The sequence below is a fragment of the Vigna unguiculata genome, chromosome 3 (genome assembly GCF_004118075.2).
Source record: "Vigna unguiculata cultivar IT97K-499-35 chromosome 3, ASM411807v1, whole genome shotgun sequence".
Taxonomy (NCBI): Eukaryota; Viridiplantae; Streptophyta; class Magnoliopsida; order Fabales; family Fabaceae; genus Vigna; species Vigna unguiculata.
In genome coordinates this window covers 9847848-9870464 of record NC_040281.1, presented here as the reverse complement: position 1 = coordinate 9870464, position 22617 = coordinate 9847848, and the positions used below count along the sequence as shown (strand labels likewise).

At 36.3% G+C, this 22617-nt stretch overlaps 2 protein-coding genes across 2 annotated transcripts; one reads left to right on the top strand and one right to left on the bottom strand.

The window, feature by feature from the left end:
- The first annotated feature begins 2567 nt into the window (after positions 1 to 2567).
- Positions 2568 to 17553, top strand: LOC114177614 (trafficking protein particle complex subunit 13). The gene is made up of 12 exons (XM_028063032.1): positions 2568 to 3049; positions 3146 to 3230; positions 12603 to 12733; positions 12862 to 12964; positions 13124 to 13138; positions 14772 to 14917; positions 15025 to 15220; positions 15566 to 15640; positions 15893 to 16009; positions 16185 to 16229; positions 16856 to 16954; positions 17082 to 17553. The coding sequence occupies exons 1-12, from the start codon at positions 2766 to 2768 to the stop codon at positions 17100 to 17102; spliced, it is 1317 nt and encodes a 438-aa protein (XP_027918833.1). The 5' UTR covers positions 2568 to 2765; the 3' UTR covers positions 17103 to 17553.
- LOC114177615 lies at positions 7703 to 9328 on the bottom strand. The gene is made up of 2 exons (XM_028063033.1): positions 8332 to 9328; positions 7703 to 8095 (listed from the first exon to the last, which is right to left on the bottom strand). The coding sequence occupies exons 1-2, from the start codon at positions 9311 to 9313 to the stop codon at positions 8058 to 8060; spliced, it is 1020 nt and encodes a 339-aa protein (XP_027918834.1). The 5' UTR covers positions 9314 to 9328; the 3' UTR covers positions 7703 to 8057.
- Positions 17554 to 22617: the final 5064 nt, after the last annotated feature.

Sequence of the window (22617 nt, the reverse complement as noted above, 5' to 3'; positions counted from 1 at the left end):
CTTGTCATATGTTCACTTTGTTTGGTTTCTGTTCTCTCGAATTACTCTCTCTGCATTTACATTTGTCTCATTACCTCCCCTTTAAAAGAAACATTGTCCTCAAGGTTGAATTATGGAAAAGCCTGCTTTATGACAATGGCATCCTCCTAAGTTTCTTGATTATCTTCCAAACCTTCTTACTTAATTAAATGTTGTTGCACTTGTGGTCGACTCCTTATTGCTTATGACTATAACACTGACCTTATATTTGAATTTGTAATAGGCAATGATACATATGGCTGAGCGTGATCACCCTTACACAATTTGAGCTTTGAACATTGAAAGACCAGGTGAAATTTTGCAGATGGAGGCAAAAGAAGTTTATAAGCTACTTCCCCAATATTCTTAATTATAGGAAAAGGTCCAAAATACAAATTGTAAAATTTTCCAAGAAATCCTCTCAATTTGTTTAAGATTTTCAGGTACTGGCCATTGTAAAATTGATTTGACTGTCTTTATCTATTATCACTCCTTATCCTGAAACTGTATGAATCCACTTATTGTAAATCAAATGAGTATTTGGACAGCTTAGCATAGAACTGATGTTTGCTCAAACACTTCTTTCGGTAAACATTTCTTGAACCATCGTTTCTATCTTTCAGCACATCTTGTTGCTTATACTGCAAGGTCAAAATCTCCTCTATGGCGTGAGCATTATGCATTCTTCGAAGTTGATTGAATTCAGTAGGACCAGACAATTGAAACTTATCACCATGTAAGGAGCATCTTCCAGTAGCAGTTTCAAATAATTTGCAATTCTAGATTGAAAAAAATTATCAGAACTACCAATATCCAACGGTATTTGAATCACCAAGCCATTAATTGTGCCATGAAATTTCATAGTTCCCAAGTCCATTGAACTTTTTAAGGCATTATATGATAAATGATGATCTTGAATTACATCCTGTACCACCTCTTCTATCACAGGTTGCAATTCTAAAGTATTTTCATCAAACACTTATAAGAGTAGATATGGTTTATTATGACATCTGTGAGAGGGTGTGAACTTTTCATCACAAAGTATAGAACAACACTTTTTCCCGTTGAAAATGGTAGATCTATTTGTCATTTGAAACCAAATAACTACTTCTTTCTCCATATGAATTGCAGAGATAATACATTGAGCATTTAGTATTTTGTAATAATTAAAAAATTGGATGAGGTAATTCAAAAGAGCGATTCATTTATTTGGAGAATTTGAAATTCTTTGCAATGAAATGTTTTGTTTGGATAGAAAAATTGAAAATCATTTAAGATGCATGCATTTTTTTGAAGTATTTCAATTAGCTAAATTAGATGAAATTCAAATATCCTAAACAAAAGGTGGAATTTGAAATTCTTCTCACTCAACCTCACACTCTGGACTCACCTCAAACGGACCCGGCAAGCCTGACAACCATGCCAGGTTGGGCTGACCAGACGATCCAAATGGATCAGACCGACTTGACGACACAAACGGGTCGAGCAGGCCCGACGACCCAGATGGGTCAAGCGGGCCCACGACCTAGATGGGTCAGGCAGGCCTCACGATCCAAACGGGTTAGTCGAGCCCCACGACTCAGACCGGTCAAACGAGTCCAACAATCCAGACGAGTCAGGCAGGTCCGACGATCTATACGGATGGACTGACTTGATGACACATATGGGTCAGACGGGCTTGACAACTCAAACAGGTTGGTTAAGCCTGACAACCCACACCGCCCATGTAGGCACGACGGCCAAGATGTGTCGGGCTGGTCCAACAGCCCAGACGAACCTCACTGACCCTATGACATAACTCGGTCGACCGGGCTTGACGACCCAAATAGGACTGACGACCCAGACGAATCGGGTGGGCTCGAAGACAGAGATGGGCTAAACTGACTTGACAACCAAGACGAGTCAGCGGATTTGATGGCCCAAGCAGGTCGGGCGAGCCCGCCGACCCACACGGGTTTGGCGGCCAGACGACCTAGAGGTATCGGGTGGGCCTGACAATCCAGATGTGTCAGGCAGATCCATTGACCTGACAAGCCTGACGAACCTGTTTCCAAATTTATCATAAACTCAAAACATAATTAAACTTAAAATAATATATCACAAGAAATTTAATTATTTGATGCAAATAAAAAATTCAAATATAAGGTATTTTAATTTTTTTATCCAAACAAATTATTTAAAAAATAAAAGAAATTTAATTACTAAACAATTTAAATACAATACATTTCAATTTCTCAATATTATTAAAATACTTCATCTAAATACAAAATTAAGATCCAATGAAAAAAAAACTTTCAGATCCGTCGAAACGAGGAAATTCTATTATTTTATTTATGTCACCTAAACCGTATATAAAATACTGCTTCACCGCATAAAGTATTATCTTAAGTAATTTAAAATACTATTAGAAAAAAATATCTTTTATACGACGAATAAAAAATAAAATTCGATAGTTTAGTATAGTAAAAAAAATGTAAATTTGATTTTAGGTAATAGAAAAAAATATTTTAATTTAAAAAAAATGATTAAAACCATGAAGTGAGTAAGAGTGTGAGAGAAAGAAAGACAGTGTAAGGTAGGGAAAAGGGGTAGCCATGCCCAACCCAGACAGCAGAGTCAATCGTTGTGATCTAATTGGAAGCCTTTGAATTGAAATTGAAATTGAATCATTGGTAGAATTGAAGTGAAGAATCTTTCTGCATTTTTCTTTTGCATTTGGAAGTGAAGAAGAAGAAGAAGAAGAAGCGATGAGTCAGGGTCAGGGTCAGGGCCAGGGAGGAGGATCGCATTCCCTCGCGTTTCGTGTGATGCGTCTCTGCCGCCCTTCCTTCAACGTCGACCCTCCCCTCCGCCTCGACCTCACCGACATCTTCGTCGGAGAAGACCTTTTCGACGACCCCTCCGCCGCCCCCGCCCCCTCTCTTTATGCCAACGACAACTCCGATCCCAACTACCGCGACCGCTTCCTCCTCCACCACTTCTCCGACGCCATGGGCCTCTCTGGCCTCCTCGTTCTGCCTCAGTCATTCGGGTACTCTCTCTCTCTCTCTCTCTCTCTCTCTCTCTCTCTCTCTCTTCAATTCAACTCGATCCATTATTATTGCTCACTCGCACTCTCCATTTGTAGAGCTATTTATTTGGGAGAGACTTTCTGCAGCTACATAAGTATTAACAACAGCTCCAATTTTGAAGTCAGAGAAGTCATTATCAAGGTCCTCTTTCTATATCCAATTTTTCCACTCCACTGCCATTCATGAATCAATTTTCTCACTCCCTGAGCTTACTGGAACTCCCTTGACTCATGTTTTAATGTTTGTTATATTGCAATACGTTACGTGCTTTAGGAGGTTAGTTAAAGCGTTCTAAGGGGTGTGGAGAGATGGAATGTTCGTATAGGACTTGCTTATAGTGATGCTTGAGAATCTCTCCATGTGTTGTTTAGCTCTTTTTTCTAGTTCCAAGCCCCGGTTGCTCTGTTTGATTAGCTGATATTATATAAATGAACTCTCTAACGTTAACGGCTCAAAAATCTTAGTCCTTTATAGATATCATTATGGGAAGACTTTATAATACATGTCTTCTTTTACTTTTTGAGTCTGGAATGATCTTTCACTTGTACATTCTCTACTGATGATACCCTCCCATGGAATGGTTTTAGGCATCCTTACGTTCTGTTAGGTCTGAGAGAAATTCTTCATTGTTTTTGGGGCCAACAGGCATGTGTATGTTTACGAGTGATCGATGATTTAAGTCATCTGTGTTAACTAGAGGATTCTTTTACTCGTTTAGTGTTTCATTCAGGCCCTAATTCGAGCCTGAACTCGTTTTTCTACATTGTTAGTTAGCTTGAGGTTATTTAAACGAACTGACTCAGGATAACTGCAGGAAAAGCTCTTATTCCTTTATAGATCACGGTTGAAGATTTTTTTTCTTAAGATTTTTTGTCTTATGGTAAAAGCTGTTCAAAAATTCTTATTCCTAATTATATTGGATCTGTTTGACCAGCATTTGAGACTCACTTCTTTTCAACCTTTTATGTGCGGAATCATCATCTTCCCCTTATTCATTTCCTACTAGAAAACATCACCCTCCTTTGGAATGTTTTACATTTCAGAGGACCTTCAATGAGGTCCCGTGGGAAATGTCCTTTGGTCGACCAACGTGTGGGACCTGAAGGAATAATCAAGGAGGGTCACGTGACGGGAGGCACAAAAAGCATGATGGGAGGCAAAGGAGCACAACCCAAGAGCGTTAGCACAAGGCTGAAGGATTTTTAGTGGGGTATTCGTTAGTCTAAAAAGCAGTAACCATTTAGAGAGAGGGGGCGATGATGTATTAGAATTCTTTCTCTCTTTGATTTTGTTTTCTATGCTTTTGTTGGATATCCTTCCTGCACTTGTAGACAACACATGATTTAAATAAAATAAAATAAAACTCCTCAACTCCCATAATTTCCATTCCTGGCTAGAAATCTTTTCTCTGCTTCGTCTTGGATATACCAATTATTCCATTGGTGCTTTCATTCTCATGGTGGAGAACACTTGCTTGAAGGGGATTTCCACTGAGCTACGCTCGAAAGAAGTTGTTGTTGATGTCCAACAACTATCCACGACAATTGCGATGAAGGACTGTGACTTATAGGCCTTAATTGCAACCTTATGTGAACGTATAAAAGATGACTCTATGCGATTTGAGACCATGGACAACATGCTGAAATCCATTGCTACTCTGGAATTTGGATCTCGTCTTTCTCCTCAATCATCATCATTCCAGTTTCGCAATATTAAACTAGATTTTTTGCGCTTTGGCAGTTCAGATGTTTTGCAGTGGATTTTCCAAGTTGAATAGTTTTCTTATTACTACAAAACGCTGGAGGACCAAAACTTACTCATCGCTTCAGTTCATATGGACAAGGACGTTGTTCCTTGGTACCAAATGCAGTCGAGATCTAATGTTTTTCCCTCATGCGTTGCTTTTATGCTTGTACTTCAATTGGAATTTGGCCCCTCACCGTGTGAATGCCCTCACTGTGATTTGTTTAAGCTTACTCAGGATGACTCGGTTCATGATTATTATGCTTCTTTGGCTTTCACAAAATTGAAGGGGGCTGTAACCCAAGCTTCAATTCTTGTTTTTCCCAATTTTACCTTGCCCTTCTAATTGGAATCAGATGCTTCAAGAGTGGCAATTGGTGCTGTTTTTGAGTCAAAACCTCCATCCTATTGCCTTTTTCTCTAAGAAAATGTCTTGTTCCATGCAGAGACAATCTGCTTATGTCAGGGAACTATATGTAGTATCGGAAGCAGTGGCCAAATTTCGTCACTATCTGATGGGTCATAAATTTGTGATAAAAAATGGATTAGAAAACTTTGAGGACTTTTATAGATCAGAATTTACAAACTCCCAAGCAGCAGAAATGGCTTCTTAAACTACTTGGTTATCACTTCACTATTGAATACACTTGAGACTGAGACTTTAAAATATGAGTAGTGGACTACAGTACCACTCTCTTCCTCTCCTATTTATAATGAAGCAAGCACGTACATATGAAAAGATATGAAAAGACTACTCTAAGATACTAGGCATGATTACATGCAACAGTAGATATGGCAGTAGGTAGTTTCCCACACTCAACCCCCTACACATAGGGTTAATGATACAATAGGTATAGGTAATAATTCTAACACTCCCCCTCAAGCTGGAGCATACAAATTGTATGAACCAAGCTTGGAACAAATGAACTCAACCCGAGGTCCCCTTAATGACTTGGTCAACACATCTGCAAGTTGGTCATTTGACCCAACGAACTCAGTACAAATTTCCTTGGTCATCAATTTTTCTCGAACAAAGTGGCAGTCAATTTCTATGTGTTTAGTTCTCTCATGAAACACTGGATTTGATGCAATGTGGAGAGCAGCCTGGTTGTCACAATACATCTTCATGGTCTGAATTTCACATAAGTTAAGCTCTCGAAGAAATTGCTTTACCCATATGAGTTCACACGTGAGAGACGCCATTGCCCGATATTCAGCTTCAGCGGTGGATCGAGCCACTACATTTTGCTTCTTACTTTTCCAAGAGATAACATTTCCTCCAAGGAGGACACAATATCCCGTAGTAGAGCGTCTGTCAATAGGAGAGCCTGCCCAATCAGCATCACAGTACCCAGAGATTTGAACATTTCCTTTATCTTCATATAGCAAACCTTGTCCTGGAGCCTTCTTGAGGTACCTTAAAATACGGATGATGGCATTCCAATGTCCAAGACATGGAGTCTGCATAAACTGGCTAACAATTCCAACTGCGAAAGATAGATCAGGCCTCGTAATAGTGAGATAAATTAACTTTCCAACGAGCCTCCTATATCTCTCTGGATCGGAGAATAATTCGCCTTCTACTGTTGTTAACTTCTGATTCGGGTCCATAGGACTCTCTACTGGTCTGCAGTCAGTCATACCTGTTTCTTGTAATATATCAAGAGCATATTTCCTTTGAGAGATTACAACTCCATCTTTTGACTGAGCTACTTCAATGCCCAAGAAGTATTTGAGGCTTCCGAGATCCTTGGTTTGAAAATGTTTACACAAGTGCTCCTTCAGTTGAGATATTCCAGTAGTATCATTTCCTGTAATAACAATATCATCAACATATACTATTAGGTAGACACATTTCCCAGGAGAGGTATGTTTGTAAAAGACTGAGTGATCTGCCTCACTGCGTCTTAACCCAAATTTCTGAACAATGGAGCTGAATTTTCCAAACCAAGCTCGTGGTGATTGTTTGAGGCCATATAAAGATCGATGCAATTTGCATACCATACCAGACTCCCCCTGAGCAACAAACCCAGGAGGTTGCTCCATGTAAACTTCCTCCTCAAGATCACCATGAAGAAAGGCATTTTTGATATCCAACTGATGAAGAGGCCAGTGACGAATGGCTGCCATTGCAAAGAAGAGGCGAATAGTAGTCATCTTGGCCACGGGAGAGAAGGTGTCACAATAGTCAAGGCCATAAACCTGAGTGTACCCTTTTGCAACCAATCGGGCTTTGAGTCGATCAACCTGACCATCAGGGCCAACTTTAATTGCATACACCCATCGACAACCAACAGCCTTCTTACCCAAAGGGAGGGGCACGAGCTCCCAAGTATGATTGCTTTCAAGAGCCTGCATCTCTGCAATCATGGCTTGTCGCCATCCAGGATGATCAAGTGCTTCATTCACATTTTTGGGAATAACAACAGAAGACACTGAGGATAAAAGTGAACAATAGGAAGGCGATAATCGGTGATAGCTAAGAAAATTATAAATGGGATGTGGATTTCGAGAGGATTGTCTGGAAACAGAATGGAGAAAGGGACCTTATGATTGAGAGAGGAAGATGGCATCCGATTAATAAGAAAACCTGCAGTTAAGATGGCATCTCCCCAGTGATGGACAGGAACGTTGGCACTAAGCAAAAGGGTACGAGCAGTTTCAACTAAGTGTCGATTTTTCCTTTCTGCTATACCATTTTGTTGTGGCGTATGAGGACAAGTAGACTGGTGCAGGATACCATGGGAACTCAAAACATTAGAAAGAGCAGACGAAAAATACTCTTTGGCATTGTCACTTCTTAAGATTTTAATTACTTGACCAAATTGATTCTTGATTTCATTCAAAAAGGATGTGAAGAGGGATAATAATTCAGAACGATCTTTCATAAGATAAACCCAAGTACATCTCGAATATTCATCAATGAAAGTAACAAAATACCTAAAGCCAAAAGATGAGACACGACTAGGTCCGCAGATATCGGAATGGATGACAGAAAAACTAGAAGTACACTTTGATTGAGATCTTTTAGGAAAGGTAGATCTAACATGTTTTCCTAGTTGACATGACTCACATTCTAAAGTCTGGAGACGACTAAGTTCAGGAAACATTTTCTTTAACTTGGACAGGTGAGGGTGACCAAGCCGATCATGTAACATTTTAGGATTGGGGGCTGCAACACATGACACACGTGGACGAGATCCAAAATGGTATAATCCGCCCGCTTCATATCCTTCTCCAATCCGTCTCCCCGAGCCACGCTCCTGTATAACAAAAGATTTGTCATCGAAGGTTACAGAGCAATTCAATGTTTTGGTTAACTGACTTAAGGAAATTAAATTGAAAGGACAATTAGGGACAAAAAGGACAGATTTTAGATTTAAGGATGGAGATAAGATGGCTTGACCGACTCCCTTTGAGGATGTTTTAGAACCATTTGCGAGGGTTATAAAGTGAGATTTTTCTTGGAATGAAATGGTTGAGAACAAGGAGGTATTACCAGAAATGTGATCAGAAGCACCAGAGTCAATTACCCATGAATTGTGACCTTCCATGGATTGGGAGATACAAACAGTTGATGTACTTGGAGCTTGAGATGACTGTGCCAAGCTGTTGGATTTGAGGCGTAGGTACTCTTGATACTCGTCCTCAGTGAACTTGGAGTCAGTAGTCTCTGCCTGGGAGACATTGGCTGTTTTGGCAGGAAATCCATGTAAGGAGTAACAGTTTTCTTGAGTGTGACCCATCCTCTTGCAATACGTGCATTGAGGACGTCCACGGCCTCCACGTCCACCTCCTCTAGGTCCACGTCCTCCTCTTCCTCGAGTAGCGGCCATAACAGATGAATCTACTCGAGCATGAGATTCTTGAATTTCAAGTGTTGGGACTTTCGGGACACGAATCATACGCTGGATCAGGGTGTCCATGGAAGGGACCTCATGAGAGGTCAACAGTTGATCTCTAATGTGATTGAAGTCTGGATGAATGGCGCGAAGAATCATCACCATATAGTATTTGTCCAGCTTCTTCTTCATTTCATCTGAAGCGTCGACTTCGAGAAACATCCGCAGGTCTTCCACGGCTGATTGTGCTTCATTCATGAAGGAGATCATGTCATGATTGGTCATTTTCAGAGATGCCAACTTGTCCGCCGAATCATATAGGCGTTGGATATCGTTGGCATAGATATTCTGAGTCCTCTTCCAAAACGAGTGACATGTTTTGAATGCCCTAAGAGACATTAATAGTCTCGGCTCCACGGATTGCCACAACAAGGCACACAATTGAAAATCTGCTTGCTTCCACTGTTCGGCTTTTTCTCGAGGCACATGGCTTCCGTCTTTCTCAAGGTGGTCATGATGTCCTTGACCAAGGAACCACATCTCGACAGCAGCGGACCAAGAGAGGTAATTTTGTCCATCTAGCTTCTCGGAAGTAATGGAAGGACTTCCAGAGAATGAAACAACACTTCCAGAGGCCATTTCTGATCAAGGGAACAAAAAAACAGAGAGCAGAAACACAGAAACGCAAAAAACAGTGGAGATTTTTAAACGACCGAGGGAGATGTCCGCAAGGGTGACATCTGGACCTCACTGAATCGGAGTTTTGAGGGTTGGAACAGCAGCAGAAGACTCCGGCGAGAGCTACGGAGGTGGCGCCGTGAGGTTCCGAGCAGCAGAAGGCGGCGCGTGGGCTGCACGCGCCTGTTCGCAGCGGAGAGAGAAGCGGCGCGTGGCGGCGCGTCGACGGGAGGCTGGTTCCGGCACCGGTGGGGTTGGCTGTCGCTCGGAGAGGCGCTCCAGATCCAGTGGTCGCCGGCGAAAACTGAGGTGGCCGGAGACGGCGGCCGGCGGCGAACAGTGGCGGACGGCGGCGAACAGTGGCAGACAGCGACGGTTTTGTGAACAGTGACAGTGGGTAGCTTTGGATAGTGTTTTATGGCAGTGAACAGCTGCAGACGGTGATTAACAGTGACGAATAGCGGCGGACAGCCGCGGACGATGGCAACAAGTGCCAATGGACAGACCAGACGGAAACCAGAGCGGGATCGACCCGCTCTGATACCAACTTGAGACTGAGACTTTAAAATGAGTAGTGGACTACAGTACCACTCTCTTCCTCTCCTATTTATAATGAAGCAAGCACGTACATATGAAAAGATATGAAAAGACTACTCTAAGATACTAGGCATGATTACATGCAACAGTAGATATGGCAGTAGGTAGTTTCCCACACTCAACCCCCTACACATAGGGTTAATGATACAATAGGTATAGGTAATAATTCTAACAAATACAAGCCAAGTAAAGAGAATATTGCAGCTGATTCTCTTTCTAGATCATTTCACATGGCTTGGTCTCAACCAATTTCTCAGTGCTTGGTTTTCTTCTATGAAGTTTTAATATATGCAGTTGGGATTCATGTATCCTCCAGATGTAGAGCATGCAGTGCCTTGAACTGAAATGCATTATCGACAATAGAAGTAAACATGTTAGTAACAAAACCTTCTTCAAAAAGGTCTAAGGGATAAGCTACGTAACAAAATATATTGATTTTCTTTCCCAAGAACACGTTCGATGTGATAGCATCATCCTTTGTAACTGTTGGAAATCCTACATCAACTAGAGATAAGGTGGGTTTATAGTATATAAGTGGGTGCAAACTTCACTCTACAAACCAGTTTTGTAAGGTTGAGTTAGGCTTAAAATCCACTTCTTAACATGGTATCAGAGCCAGGTTTCAAACCTTGGAGTCCCTTTCTTAACAGTATTGATCAAGACTGGTAAGCCCATCGGTCCACACAGTTGTCCATGTATCAGTAGAAGATTCGACGACTACACAACACCTGCTTCTTCAAGTGGAACTTCAACTTGAGTCGGAATTACAAATACACTTTGCTACCTGTTTTGACAATATCAATACCAAACCTCATTAGTCTATCCACCAAGGCTTGTTGTTTTGGAAAAATAGGATTGTGGTACCTGCGACTCATGCACTCATACAAACCATCTTACACGAGTTTCGTAGCTCTTTCATTGGGGGACATGCTGGGTTTTCTAGAACTCTTGCTAGAATTGCTACTCAATTTTATTGGTCAAGTATGCATAAGGACCTCAAGTTTTTTGTTCAACAATGTTTAGTTTTCCAGTAGGCTAAAGCTGCTACAACATGCCTTCGGGTTTGCTACAACCCTTAGCCATTCCCGAGGCAATTTGGGAAGACTTGGCTATGGATTTCATTACTAGCCTGCCTCCATCTCAAGGGTTCACTGTCATTTATGTTGTGATCGATAGATTGTTTAAGGCAACTCATTTCATGCCCTTGAAGACTGACTATACTAGCAAAGTGGTAGCTGAGATTTTTGTTAAATATATAGTGTAATTACATGGATTTCCTAAGTCCATTGTCTCTGATAGAGATAAAGTGTTCACCAGTTAGTTTTGGAAATATTTGTTGCAACTTAGTAGTACGACATTGAACATGTCATCTGCATACCACCTTAATCTTAGGCTCTCAACAAGTGTCTGGAATTATATCTTTGCTGTTTCACTTTTGACTCTCCAAAAGATTGGTCCAAGTTGCTTCCCAGGTAGAATATTGGTCTAACACAACATGTTATACAAGTGCTGGCATGACACCCTTTAAAGGTGTGTATGGTTGTGAACCCCCCAACTATAGAAATATGTCCCTCAGGATAATGATCCACCTGCTGTGCAAGAACAATTGTTGGCAAGAGATGTTATCTTGCAAAAATTGAAATTGAATTTACAACGAGCTCAACGGATTCAAAAGAAGTATGCGAATATGAAATGACAAGATGTGCACTTTGAGGTGGGTGACTTGGTGTTGGTCAAACTTCAACTGTATAGACAACATTCATTGGCCCTGAGGAAAAATCTGAAACTCGGCGTGAGATATTTGAGTCCCCTTGAAGTCTTGCAGTGAATAGGAACGGTTGCTTACAACTTAAAGCTTCCGGATTCAGCCATAATCCATCCAATATTCCATGGCTGAAAATGTGTCAGGGAAATCATGATCAACCTTATGTATCGTTGCCAATTTTTGACTTCGATGTATCTCCACTCATTCAATCACTTGCTATCATGAAGTCTCGGGTAATACTCAAAGGGAATCAACCAGTTTCTCAATCTTTGATTCAGTGGGAAAATGGTTCAGTCGAGGATGCTACAGAGAAGATAACTCAATGTTGGCTCAAGCTTATCTTCACTTCCACCTTGAGGACAAGGTTGATTTCGATGGTGGGTGAATTGTATGGAAAAGGGATGCAGAGGACCATGAGAGATGAGCGTGTGGGACTTGAAGGAATAATCAAGGAGGGACATGTGGCGGGAGTCACAAAAAGCATGATGGGAGGCAAAGGAGCATGACCCAAGAGCGTCAGCACAAGGCTGAAGGATTTTGATTGGGGTATTCGTTAGTTTAAAATGTAGTAACTGTCTAGACAGAGGGGAGATGATGTATTAAAATTCTTTATCTGATTTTGTTTTCTCTGCTCTTTTGTTGGGTATCCTTCCTACACTTGTAGACAGCACAAGATATAAATAAAATAAAATTCCTTAGCTCCAATAATTTCCATTCCTAACCAGAAATTTTTTCTCTGCTTCGTCACTATTTTCCATCTTTATATGCATGAGATTGAATTTGACCACAAAAATGTAAATGTATTCATAATAGCTATAGTGCTGAATTTGTTTTTTAATCCTTTGAGAAATTAATTTAATTAGTTATTCAAAACTTTGTAACTGACAGGCTGAAATTCAAACAGAAAGACAGAGAATACTTCTTCTAGACACATCAAAATCACCAGTTGAATCTATCCGTGCTGGTGGGCGTTATGATTTTATTGTAGAACATGATGTGAAAGAGCTTGGGCCTCACACGTAAGTTGTGACCCTCTGTCCTTGTCTCAGTATGTTCATGCTTGCATGCAGTTTTATTTGGATTTACTAAGTTTCTTCTTTCTCTCATTTTTAATTTCTTACAATTGTGTTTGTGCAAATGCCCTTAGGCTTGTCTGCACTGCATTGTATAATGATGGTGATGGTGAGCGTAAATATCTTCCCCAATTTTTCAAGTTCATTGTTGCTAATCCGCTTTCCGTTAGAACAAAGGTATTATTCTCTTTGTTAATGATATTTGTTGAATTTGAAGGAAATTATGTTCTCCAATAAAACAATTATCCAATTATCGAGTACCTGAGTTACTAATGATCACTATATGATCTTTCAAAATTCGTATGACTTACATGTGTGTTGAAAACTTTTTTGCAGGTCCGTGTTATCAAGGTATGTCAATGATTTGAATATACTATTCAAGTGTAAGTGGATACTGTTTTCCTGGATAAACATGCTGTTAATGGTGTAAAATGGTCTAATCATGTTTAATGTGTAGTATATTTTTGTTAATGTTCAAAATTTTCGGATTACACCATTCAAAATATTGGGATTATTTGCTTGTCTATCTAAGGAAAGCATAATGAAACTTCTCTTTCTAAAACTCGTTAGTATTAAAACAAACAATAAAATCCTTAATAGCATTATAAATGCAGTTTCCTTTTTAATTTTGGGTGTGTTTCAAGCACATTGTCATCCAATATACTTAATATCAGTTAGAAATTAAGAATCAATCAAAAGAAAATAGGCAATAAGGAATGTTTATAAATCTGTATGTTCTTTTCGTTTCATTTTTATACTCTTTTAACAATCAATTTTTGAAGTTTATTGCTTGTCCTATTTACATTTTTTATTAGATGCTATCAGCAATGAATCTAGCATAGCCATTCATAAAACAACTTGAACTTACTATCTACAGTTTCATATCCATTTATAATGTGTATCCTTTATATTTTAGAAAAACCATTGCTAAATCATTACTACATACTTGTTATAGGAAAAGAAGAAACCGTGTGTTTGAAACAACATGTACTGTATTTATGTTGAGAAAAAAGAATCAATACAATAAGTAGAGATTTGATATCCTCTACTAATAAAGATATGATACGAGAATAAATGAAAACATTCCTAATAATACATATATATTCTAGATATTCTTAATTATATAGGATCTATTCCTTATTTCTATAATTATAACGATACTCTCGGTTATTGCAAATAGTTATTGTCTCTCTTTGTAAGGTAGGGAAGGAATCTAGTAATCCTATTGCACTCTTTCAATAAGAGCAATGATGCAGAAAAGCCTACAAACCTTAAAATCTGATTATTTTTGCTTTTTGTGATTTATTATTTATTGATACATGATGGATTGGTGTTACGAATTCTTTTATTATTTTATATTAAAAAATCCACACATATTGATCATTAGATCGCTCAAGTGAAGTATCTGAAGTACTTTTAACTTCTGAAATTTCTTGAACATAATTTATGCGTTCATTTGTTGAAAGCCTTCAGGCTGTCAAGGTTCTAGTTCTCAATATTGGATTGATGTCTAATCATCACTAGTCTTTTAAACAAATCTCTCATAATCAATAAAAATACCATCCATCAGGGTGATTGATTTTGTTTTTATTTTCATTATTGATGCAATTTTACTAACAATTACAAAAAAAAAAATGCCACCTTCGTTTTGTTTTACAGTGTAAAAATTTGTGAAGGAGATGGTAGAATCTACATTCTGTTGTTTCATTTTATTTCCTTCACAGATTGCTGAAAAAATAGTAAAATAAAATGAAAAAAAAAGTGACATTTTTAAAGTTATCAATGAACACAAAGTAATAAAAGATGAGAATGGAAACTAACCAAACACCTTCTAAGTTCTTCAACCTTTATGCTTGAAGAAATTGTCTAATGCTCTAATTCAGTTTTTTAGGCTTTATGGAAACAATATCAGCTTAATAAACTAAAGTACCCACGTACCTGTACCTAATGTTGTGCGTCAAGTTATCTACTTAATCTGTTTCAGGAAACTACCTTTCTGGAAGCTTGTATTGAAAACCATACAAAATCGAACCTTTTCATGGACCAAGTTGATTTTGAACCTGCTCAGCATTATAGCGCAACAATTCTTAAAGGTGATGGACACCATTCTGAGAAAGATAGTCCTACAAGGTTAGCGCCATAGCATTTCTTTAGGTGTGAACCAAACTAGAATCAACAAATGCCAAACTATTACATTTTATTATTGCTATTGATTATAAACCAAATTAAATTTTCAGGGAGACATTTAAGCCACCAATACTAATTAGATCTGGTGGAGGAATTTACAACTATCTCTATCAATTGACAACGCCATCAGATGGTTTGGCTCAAACAAAAGCTGAAGGAAGTAATGTTCTTGGTAAACTTCAGATAACATGGCGAACAAATTTGGGTGAACCCGGTCGCCTGCAAACCCAGCAAATATTGGGGACTGTAAGTGTTGTTTCTTCAATATTGATTAGTTAATAAATGAAGTAGCTATCTGGTTTGTTTTATGCTAAATTTCACTAAACTATACAAAGTTGATGGCCGAACCTCTTTGTTTCTGGTAAATTGTTAACTTAATAAATGCATGGTAAATTGTTGACTTACTAAATTTAATGCTTTAAAATTATGGTCATTTAGTTTCCCTGAATAAATTATGCTTCTGCTTCATTTTTCTGAATTATGCTTTTAAATTTAATATTCATGTTTAATGTTTTTCCTTCAGTTTTCTTAATTATGGTAATTTAATTTTCTCATACACCAATATTTTTGTCTGGAAATTTTTCTTTGCAGCCAGCAACAAAGAAGGAGATTGAGTTGCAAGTTGTAGAGGTTCCATCCATAATTAATCTTCAAAAACCGTTTGGGGTAATTTTTTTTATCTTATACAGGTCTCATGCTCATTATAAACTAGAAGCTGCATTTTTAATAGCCTAGGTTTCTTCTGGGCTATGGGTCATTTTAAACCCTATGTAGCAGGCTAGCAGTTGTTGGTAGTCTATATACTAAAGGGAGTAGGATAGCTATTTCTAATTTCGGTCTACTTTTAATCGTTGAGTTTATTGTTCTAGCAAGAACAAACAAAAATGTGGAAGCTAAAGTTTTGTGTGTTGTTTGCAGATAAAGCTGAATCTTACAAATCATACTGATAAAGAGCTGGGTCCATTTGAAATAAGCTTATCTCAAAATGGTTCATATGGGGAGAGAGTAGTTACGATTAATGGCCTTCAATCAATGGTAATACCTTTATCTGGATGTTCTCTGTCTTAGATTGTCAGTATTATACCTTTATTTTTCCCTGGTACATCAAAATTTCTGATTTGGAGTATGATATTGCCATTGTGCACAATTCTTATGCTTGAACTTTTCTTGCTGTTAACTGACGTAAGATGTTGGAAACCACCATGTACAGGTTTTATCTCAGATTCAGGCTCTAGGATCAACAGATTTCCACCTGGTATGACTTTAAGAAATCTTGTGTAGTATTTTTGGTAGTGGAGTCGAAATTTTGGAATCATTTACTTGACGAAATTTAGTCAGCTCCTATCCTACTTAATAAAGTCAGTCATTCATTTATAATCATCAGTTTTCTTCACATGTGATAAAATAATGTCTTATATTTATTATTAGGGGCCTCTGTTTATTATTTTGTTTTGTGTCTATAAAATGCTGGGACCAGGCCGGTTTCGAGTGTTTTATTTATCTATGTTAAGTTTGATAGTTCTTTGATACTGATTTCTCTCCGAGATTAGTAGGTAGGTAAGTTGATAAAACAGTCGATATTCAATATTTGTTTGTACATAATCAACTTTAGCTATTGCTTAATAATTGATTTATCTATTTAGGCCTCATTTCCCAGGATGTGACAAGACGCGTAGAGAAGTTAAAAATACTATGAAGAAAAACAAACGTTTTAGTTACAATTTACTGCATTGCATGGGTTACTTCTTACTATCTTCAAATAAAGAGTAGTAATAAAAAAGTAGTGGTGATCGATACTATTAAGAAGACGATAAGTAAAGTTTTAAATTACAATTCAGTGCATGGCATGGATTAATCTCACTACTTTTTACAAATATGCAGAACCTCATAGCTACTAAACCTGGCATTCAGAGAATTTCGGGAGTTACAGTTTTTGATACTAGGGAGATGAAATCTTATGAACCACTTCCTGATTTAGAGGTTAGTTCAAGCTGTTTCATGGGAAGCTACAAGTTCCTTATATCAAATTTCTATCACACTTGACGTGTTCTTTGCCCTTCAAACCCCAAAAGTTAGTGCAACATTCTGACTTGTTTAGTTAATGCAGATTTTTGTGGACACGGATTAAATTGTTGCTATTCCAGTTTGGTGAGAGAAATGGTTAACAGTAACTTTGGTCCGACTCAAATGTTCCGTGTCATCAATGCATCTGATATCAGAGCTACGAAGTTCCCAATTGGCGATTCTTTGATGATGCCAGGAATAGATTCTCTTCCGGTTAGGGCCAATGAATCGTTCATGATCATCAAAGCTTTATTGGACAAATTGCAAGGTGCTGTAACTAAATTGGAGTAGTGAGTGGTTGATTAGTTGATGAGAGAATCACCAAGTCCGTATTTTTATTGGTTCAAGAGGCTCCGTTATTTTGATTATCATTGAAAACCAGTTCATTGTTAAGATGCAGTTATCCAACATCATCTCCTGTAGAGATGGTCTACTTTTCAGTTTTATACTAATGTACCTTAGGTACTGTGAATTATACTAATTATTAAAAGACTAATAAATTTATTATATATGAATGTTTGCATATATATACTTACAAACACGTACACACACAAACGGGGTGTTTCTGAATTTTAATGACAAAAAATAATAAAAGCTAAAGTTACATGAGCAAAGAGAGTGTTTTGAGAATATAAATATCATATCTTGACAAGGTATTTTTAGTTTTGATACCATGAACGCTTTGGACGCCTTCAATATATGTTTTTAGATACCACTGTATATTCGTAATGGTACTGTAATCCAAATTTGAGTATGGTTCCTTGTGAATTCTTTTCGACACATGAACTATTTAAAGATAACAAATTACTTAATGATACAAAATTCGAAACTAATTGTTATGTTATTCATATAGCAAATCATCAGACTTATTTTCAACTTTCCATGATACAAGTAAAAAGAATACAAAACAAGGTTTAATATATTAACTTTTGTTGGATGGTTATTAGTTTCATTTCATTTTTTTAATTTTTTAATTAAATTTTTTACCATATCGTATCAAGGTGACTACCTTTTTGGTTAAATTAACCATAACATCGTCAGTTCCAAAATGAGAAATAAGGTAACATTTTTTACCAAAATATATATTAATGACTAATTTTTAAAATGTAAAAAATTTCATTATTTTAATTTCTAAAAAGTATTTTTGGCTGAAAACGACAATTTTTTGCCTTGGGAATTGCTGGAGCATTGGAATGAGGGATTTGGTGTGGTTTTGTAGTGAAGTGAGTGTCAATTGTTGTCGGTTCTTGTTGAAGTCAAGTGTCATCCTTTTGAAATTTTTGTAGTTGCATTACAAGGTTAATCTACTTGTTATGATGGGTTGGTATTTGCTTGAGTGGTTTTATTTGGTTGGGTCATTATTATTTAAATATATATATATATATATATATATATATATATATATATATATATATATATATATATATATATATATATAATTTAAATTTTAAAAGTAGTAATTAGAAAGATAAAATTTAAAAAAAAATTACTTATAGGTATATAGTTATAAATATATAGTAATAATGGTTCACTTACTGTTTAATGCTTATATTATCCACTTATTGTTTGACAGTAGGATGTTTTATATGAATTTTTATAAAGTTGAAAAACAAAATAATTTATAATTTAATTTAAAATCAAAATACAATTTTTATAATTGTTTAAGAAAAATATTGGCTCGATATAACTTACTCAATTTTTTATATTAACAGTTCATAGAAATTAAAATTAAAAAACACCTGCAACATGAGCATGAGTTATTTCTATAATGTCAATCTCTCCATTAGAACCCTCCTAAAAGACAAGGCGTTGGATACGTTAGCATTGTAAGATGAAGGGAAAAGGATAAATATATAGAGAGGAGAGTGATATGTAATCGTAAAATATATAACAGGTTAAGAAATGAAATTAATTTAATCATACGAAGTTTTTATCTGTTTTTTATGTTGATTTTATCTCTTCGATGTGGATTAAGGGTAGCAAAATAGGTCGGTCTTATCCGACTCATGAGTGACCTATAAAAATGGATGGGATTGATTCGTTAAACATAAACAGACAAATAATGATAATATGTCCTATACAAGACGAGCTAACAAGTTGGGTCGAGTTGACCCGTTAAATAGAAATCGACTAATAATGATAATCCATTCTTTACAAGACGAGTTAAAAGATCAGGTTGGATGACCCATCATTTTTTTATTTTTTTAATTTGTTTTCAAATTTTTTAATTTTTAATTTTTCAAATTTGTTATATTTAACACACACAGACATATATATATATATATATATATATATATATAAATGAATATTGAAAGTATATTTAATTATATAAAATATTTTCTAAACTTTTAATTGATTAACTAAATTTTTTAATTAGATAAATTAAAATAATTATTATATTTACATGATAAAATTACTCTATTATAACTAATAATTGAAACTTAATTTGCAAGGTGTTAATAATTTAAATTGCAACACTATTATATATTTGCACTTTTAAAAATATAATATAAAAAAAGGAATATTTTTAATTATTTTTTATTTTAATTTTTAATTTAAAATAAAAATGGGCAAACGAATCAGGATGGACTGACTCGTCAAATTAATTGGGCTAGAACGGATTGATAGGTTGAAATCTTCAACCTAGCTCGTCCTTTTTACACAAACTGACGAGCTGACATGTCGAACCTAACCCGTTTTGCCCCATTCTATGTGAGACTTTTGACATATACACTTTGAACGTAAAATTAAACATCAATGGATAATTCGATAGCAATTGATGACATGTGAAACTATAAATCTAAAAAACAACAAATTTACTATAATATACACTAACACAAAAAAGGTCTTTTATGTTTGGTACTTTTTGCTTTTCCCATATGGTTTAGGTCAGACGTAGTACCGGTAGTCGTAAACTTACATTTGACTATGCATTAGCATACGTGAATTAACGTCTAGTACACAGTGTTAGACATAAAATTATGTTTGGTACACAGTGTCAGACAAATTTTTATGCATGATTTTTTTGACAAATTTGCATGTTTTTGCATCGTCAACCCACCACGCAAAATGCAAAAACAATTGTAGTCCATTCACATGCCAGATCTGTACCAACCACTGTAGGTCCTCCACGAAGTCACCACGCAATCACGACGCAATCATAGGAGCACCACCACCTCCACATGAACATATCATCCTTCGCCGCGCAGATCAACCACTAGCCACAGCAAGCACTTGCGGAAGCCGATTCACTTCCTACAACACTCCATCTTAGCGGAAACAAAGATGCCAACCACACCGCAGATCCATCTCCAAACAGTCATTAATAAAGCAAATGAGAGGCACTGCACCAAGAGCAAACACTCGTTGTGACGTCGCCAACCACAGTCCTCTGTCGCTGCACTTCAACCAAATCGCCATCGCTGCGTCTACGAAAAATTGGGGGTTTCAACGTAAATGGAGGTGCACCTTAACGGAATCAAAAGAGAAACAAACCTCTCAACAATCAATCATGCGATGGAATAGTGGTGTAATCACTAAACCACAAATTCGCTTTCTCGCACAGTCGCGGCACTATGGGAAAGAAGATTATGGATTTATGTTTTGACATTTACCTCTGACGCACTATAGTCAGACGTAAATTTACGTCTGGCTGGGACAAATCAGACGTAAATTTACGTCTAATGGGACAAATCAGACGTAAATTTACGTCTAATGGGACAAATCAGACATAAATTTACATGTGGCGTGTGCAATCAGATGTAAATTTACGTGCAGCGTGTGCAATCAGACGTAAGAAACAATATTTACGTCTGACCCTAGGGTACTAGACGTAAACAATTGATAACTTATTTATAAGTTTGTCATCGGTCATTTTTTACGTTTGATTCTAGTGGGTTAGACGTAAAATCGCAGATATAAAATATCTATTTTATGTTAGTGATATAATTTCTAACCATAACTTTGATACCGTATAAAATAAAGAGAGAAATATACATAAATATATAGAAAAAGAATAATAATATTATGCCATTGATATAACATACTACATATCGTTATACACTAACAAGCATTAGAAGGCGTTGCATTTCCTTACATTTCCTTAATAATATCTAAAATTGCAAATTTAGAGAGATTCAGATAAGGATTTACTAACACAGTAAAAACCATGTTTGGTGTCACAGATCACAAATCAAAAACTGCCTTCAAGTTCTTTGAGGACATGATCAGCTGGGTATGGACCCTACTCACCGTTCACCGTTCATTTCTCAACCTGTTGATCCAATCAAATCCACTAATTAACTTTAATAGTTTAAGTATTTGTCTCAGATATAAGCAAAACTAAATGTAGAAAAAAAAAAGAACAATTTCTTGAAAAAGATTAGTAAAGCTATATGATTTCTTTTACCTTTCTTTCATAAATTTATTAAAAGAATAATCTGATTGTTTTTTTCGTTCCAACAACAAATGACAGTGATATGAGTGAGCATGTAAATTGTAATGTTTTCATTCCTCAAAACGTCGAAACCGCGTTCACTTTACCCATTCATATTGAGATCGTGTCCCTTTTTTTTTATTGCTCTAAGCTGAATTTTGTATCTCTAAAAGTGGGAGGCTAGAATTTTCTTGTCGGAATTAGATATGAAACAACTATTATTAACTAAACTACTTCATGACTGAGATATGCAATTTTTTTTCTTTAATCTCAAAATAATAATTGTATATGTTGGTGTGTAGTGGTTCAAATTTTATATCTTAAAATTTCATATCTTCTACTACATATTTTGAATAAATTATGTCTCAAATTACTTATATTTCAAAGGTTGTTGTTATCCTTTTGTGATTGAATCTCAAACCTTACAAGGTTTTGAAGTGAAACCCTCATCTTTCAAAGTAACACATGGTGTCATTGACAAATATATCTTAAGCTTACTTTTTTTTTTTTTTAATTTGTTCTTGTTGTTAATATTTTGGTTAAATATGTTTTTGATCCCTTAACTTTCAGTAAATTTTAGATTTAGTCTATTTCAAAACTTTGAACCAAATTAGTCCTTCATCTTTCGAAGTACGTGAATTTAGTCTTTTTAATCAAATTTTGTTAGGTTTATTTGATTCATATGCATTTCAGGATTGTATCTAAGTTGTTTATATTGTTTGACACATTTTTGCTTTAATGTTAAGTCAAATATTATTATGAAACACGCTTGAAATGTCAAATAAATTTAACAAAATTTGATTAAAAAAGACTAAATCAACGTATTTCGAAAGATGAAGGACTAAATTGGTTCAAAGTTTCGAGATGGACTAATTTTAAAATTCACTAAAAGTTAAGGGATAAAAACATATTTAACCCTTAATATTTCTGTGTATAGTTTTTAAATGTTTGTCGATGCAATTTTTCAATGCTCTTGATTAATGTCGGATAAAAGGATGAATTTGAGGAGGGTGAATTGAATAACGAAAAACTTTGATAAATGAATGATGATTTTTTTTTCCAAATTATTAGATTTTCTTTTAGAAGAAAATATGTTACTTTTTTAATAAATAGTGATGCTAGTTTTAATTTTCTTTAATTCTTA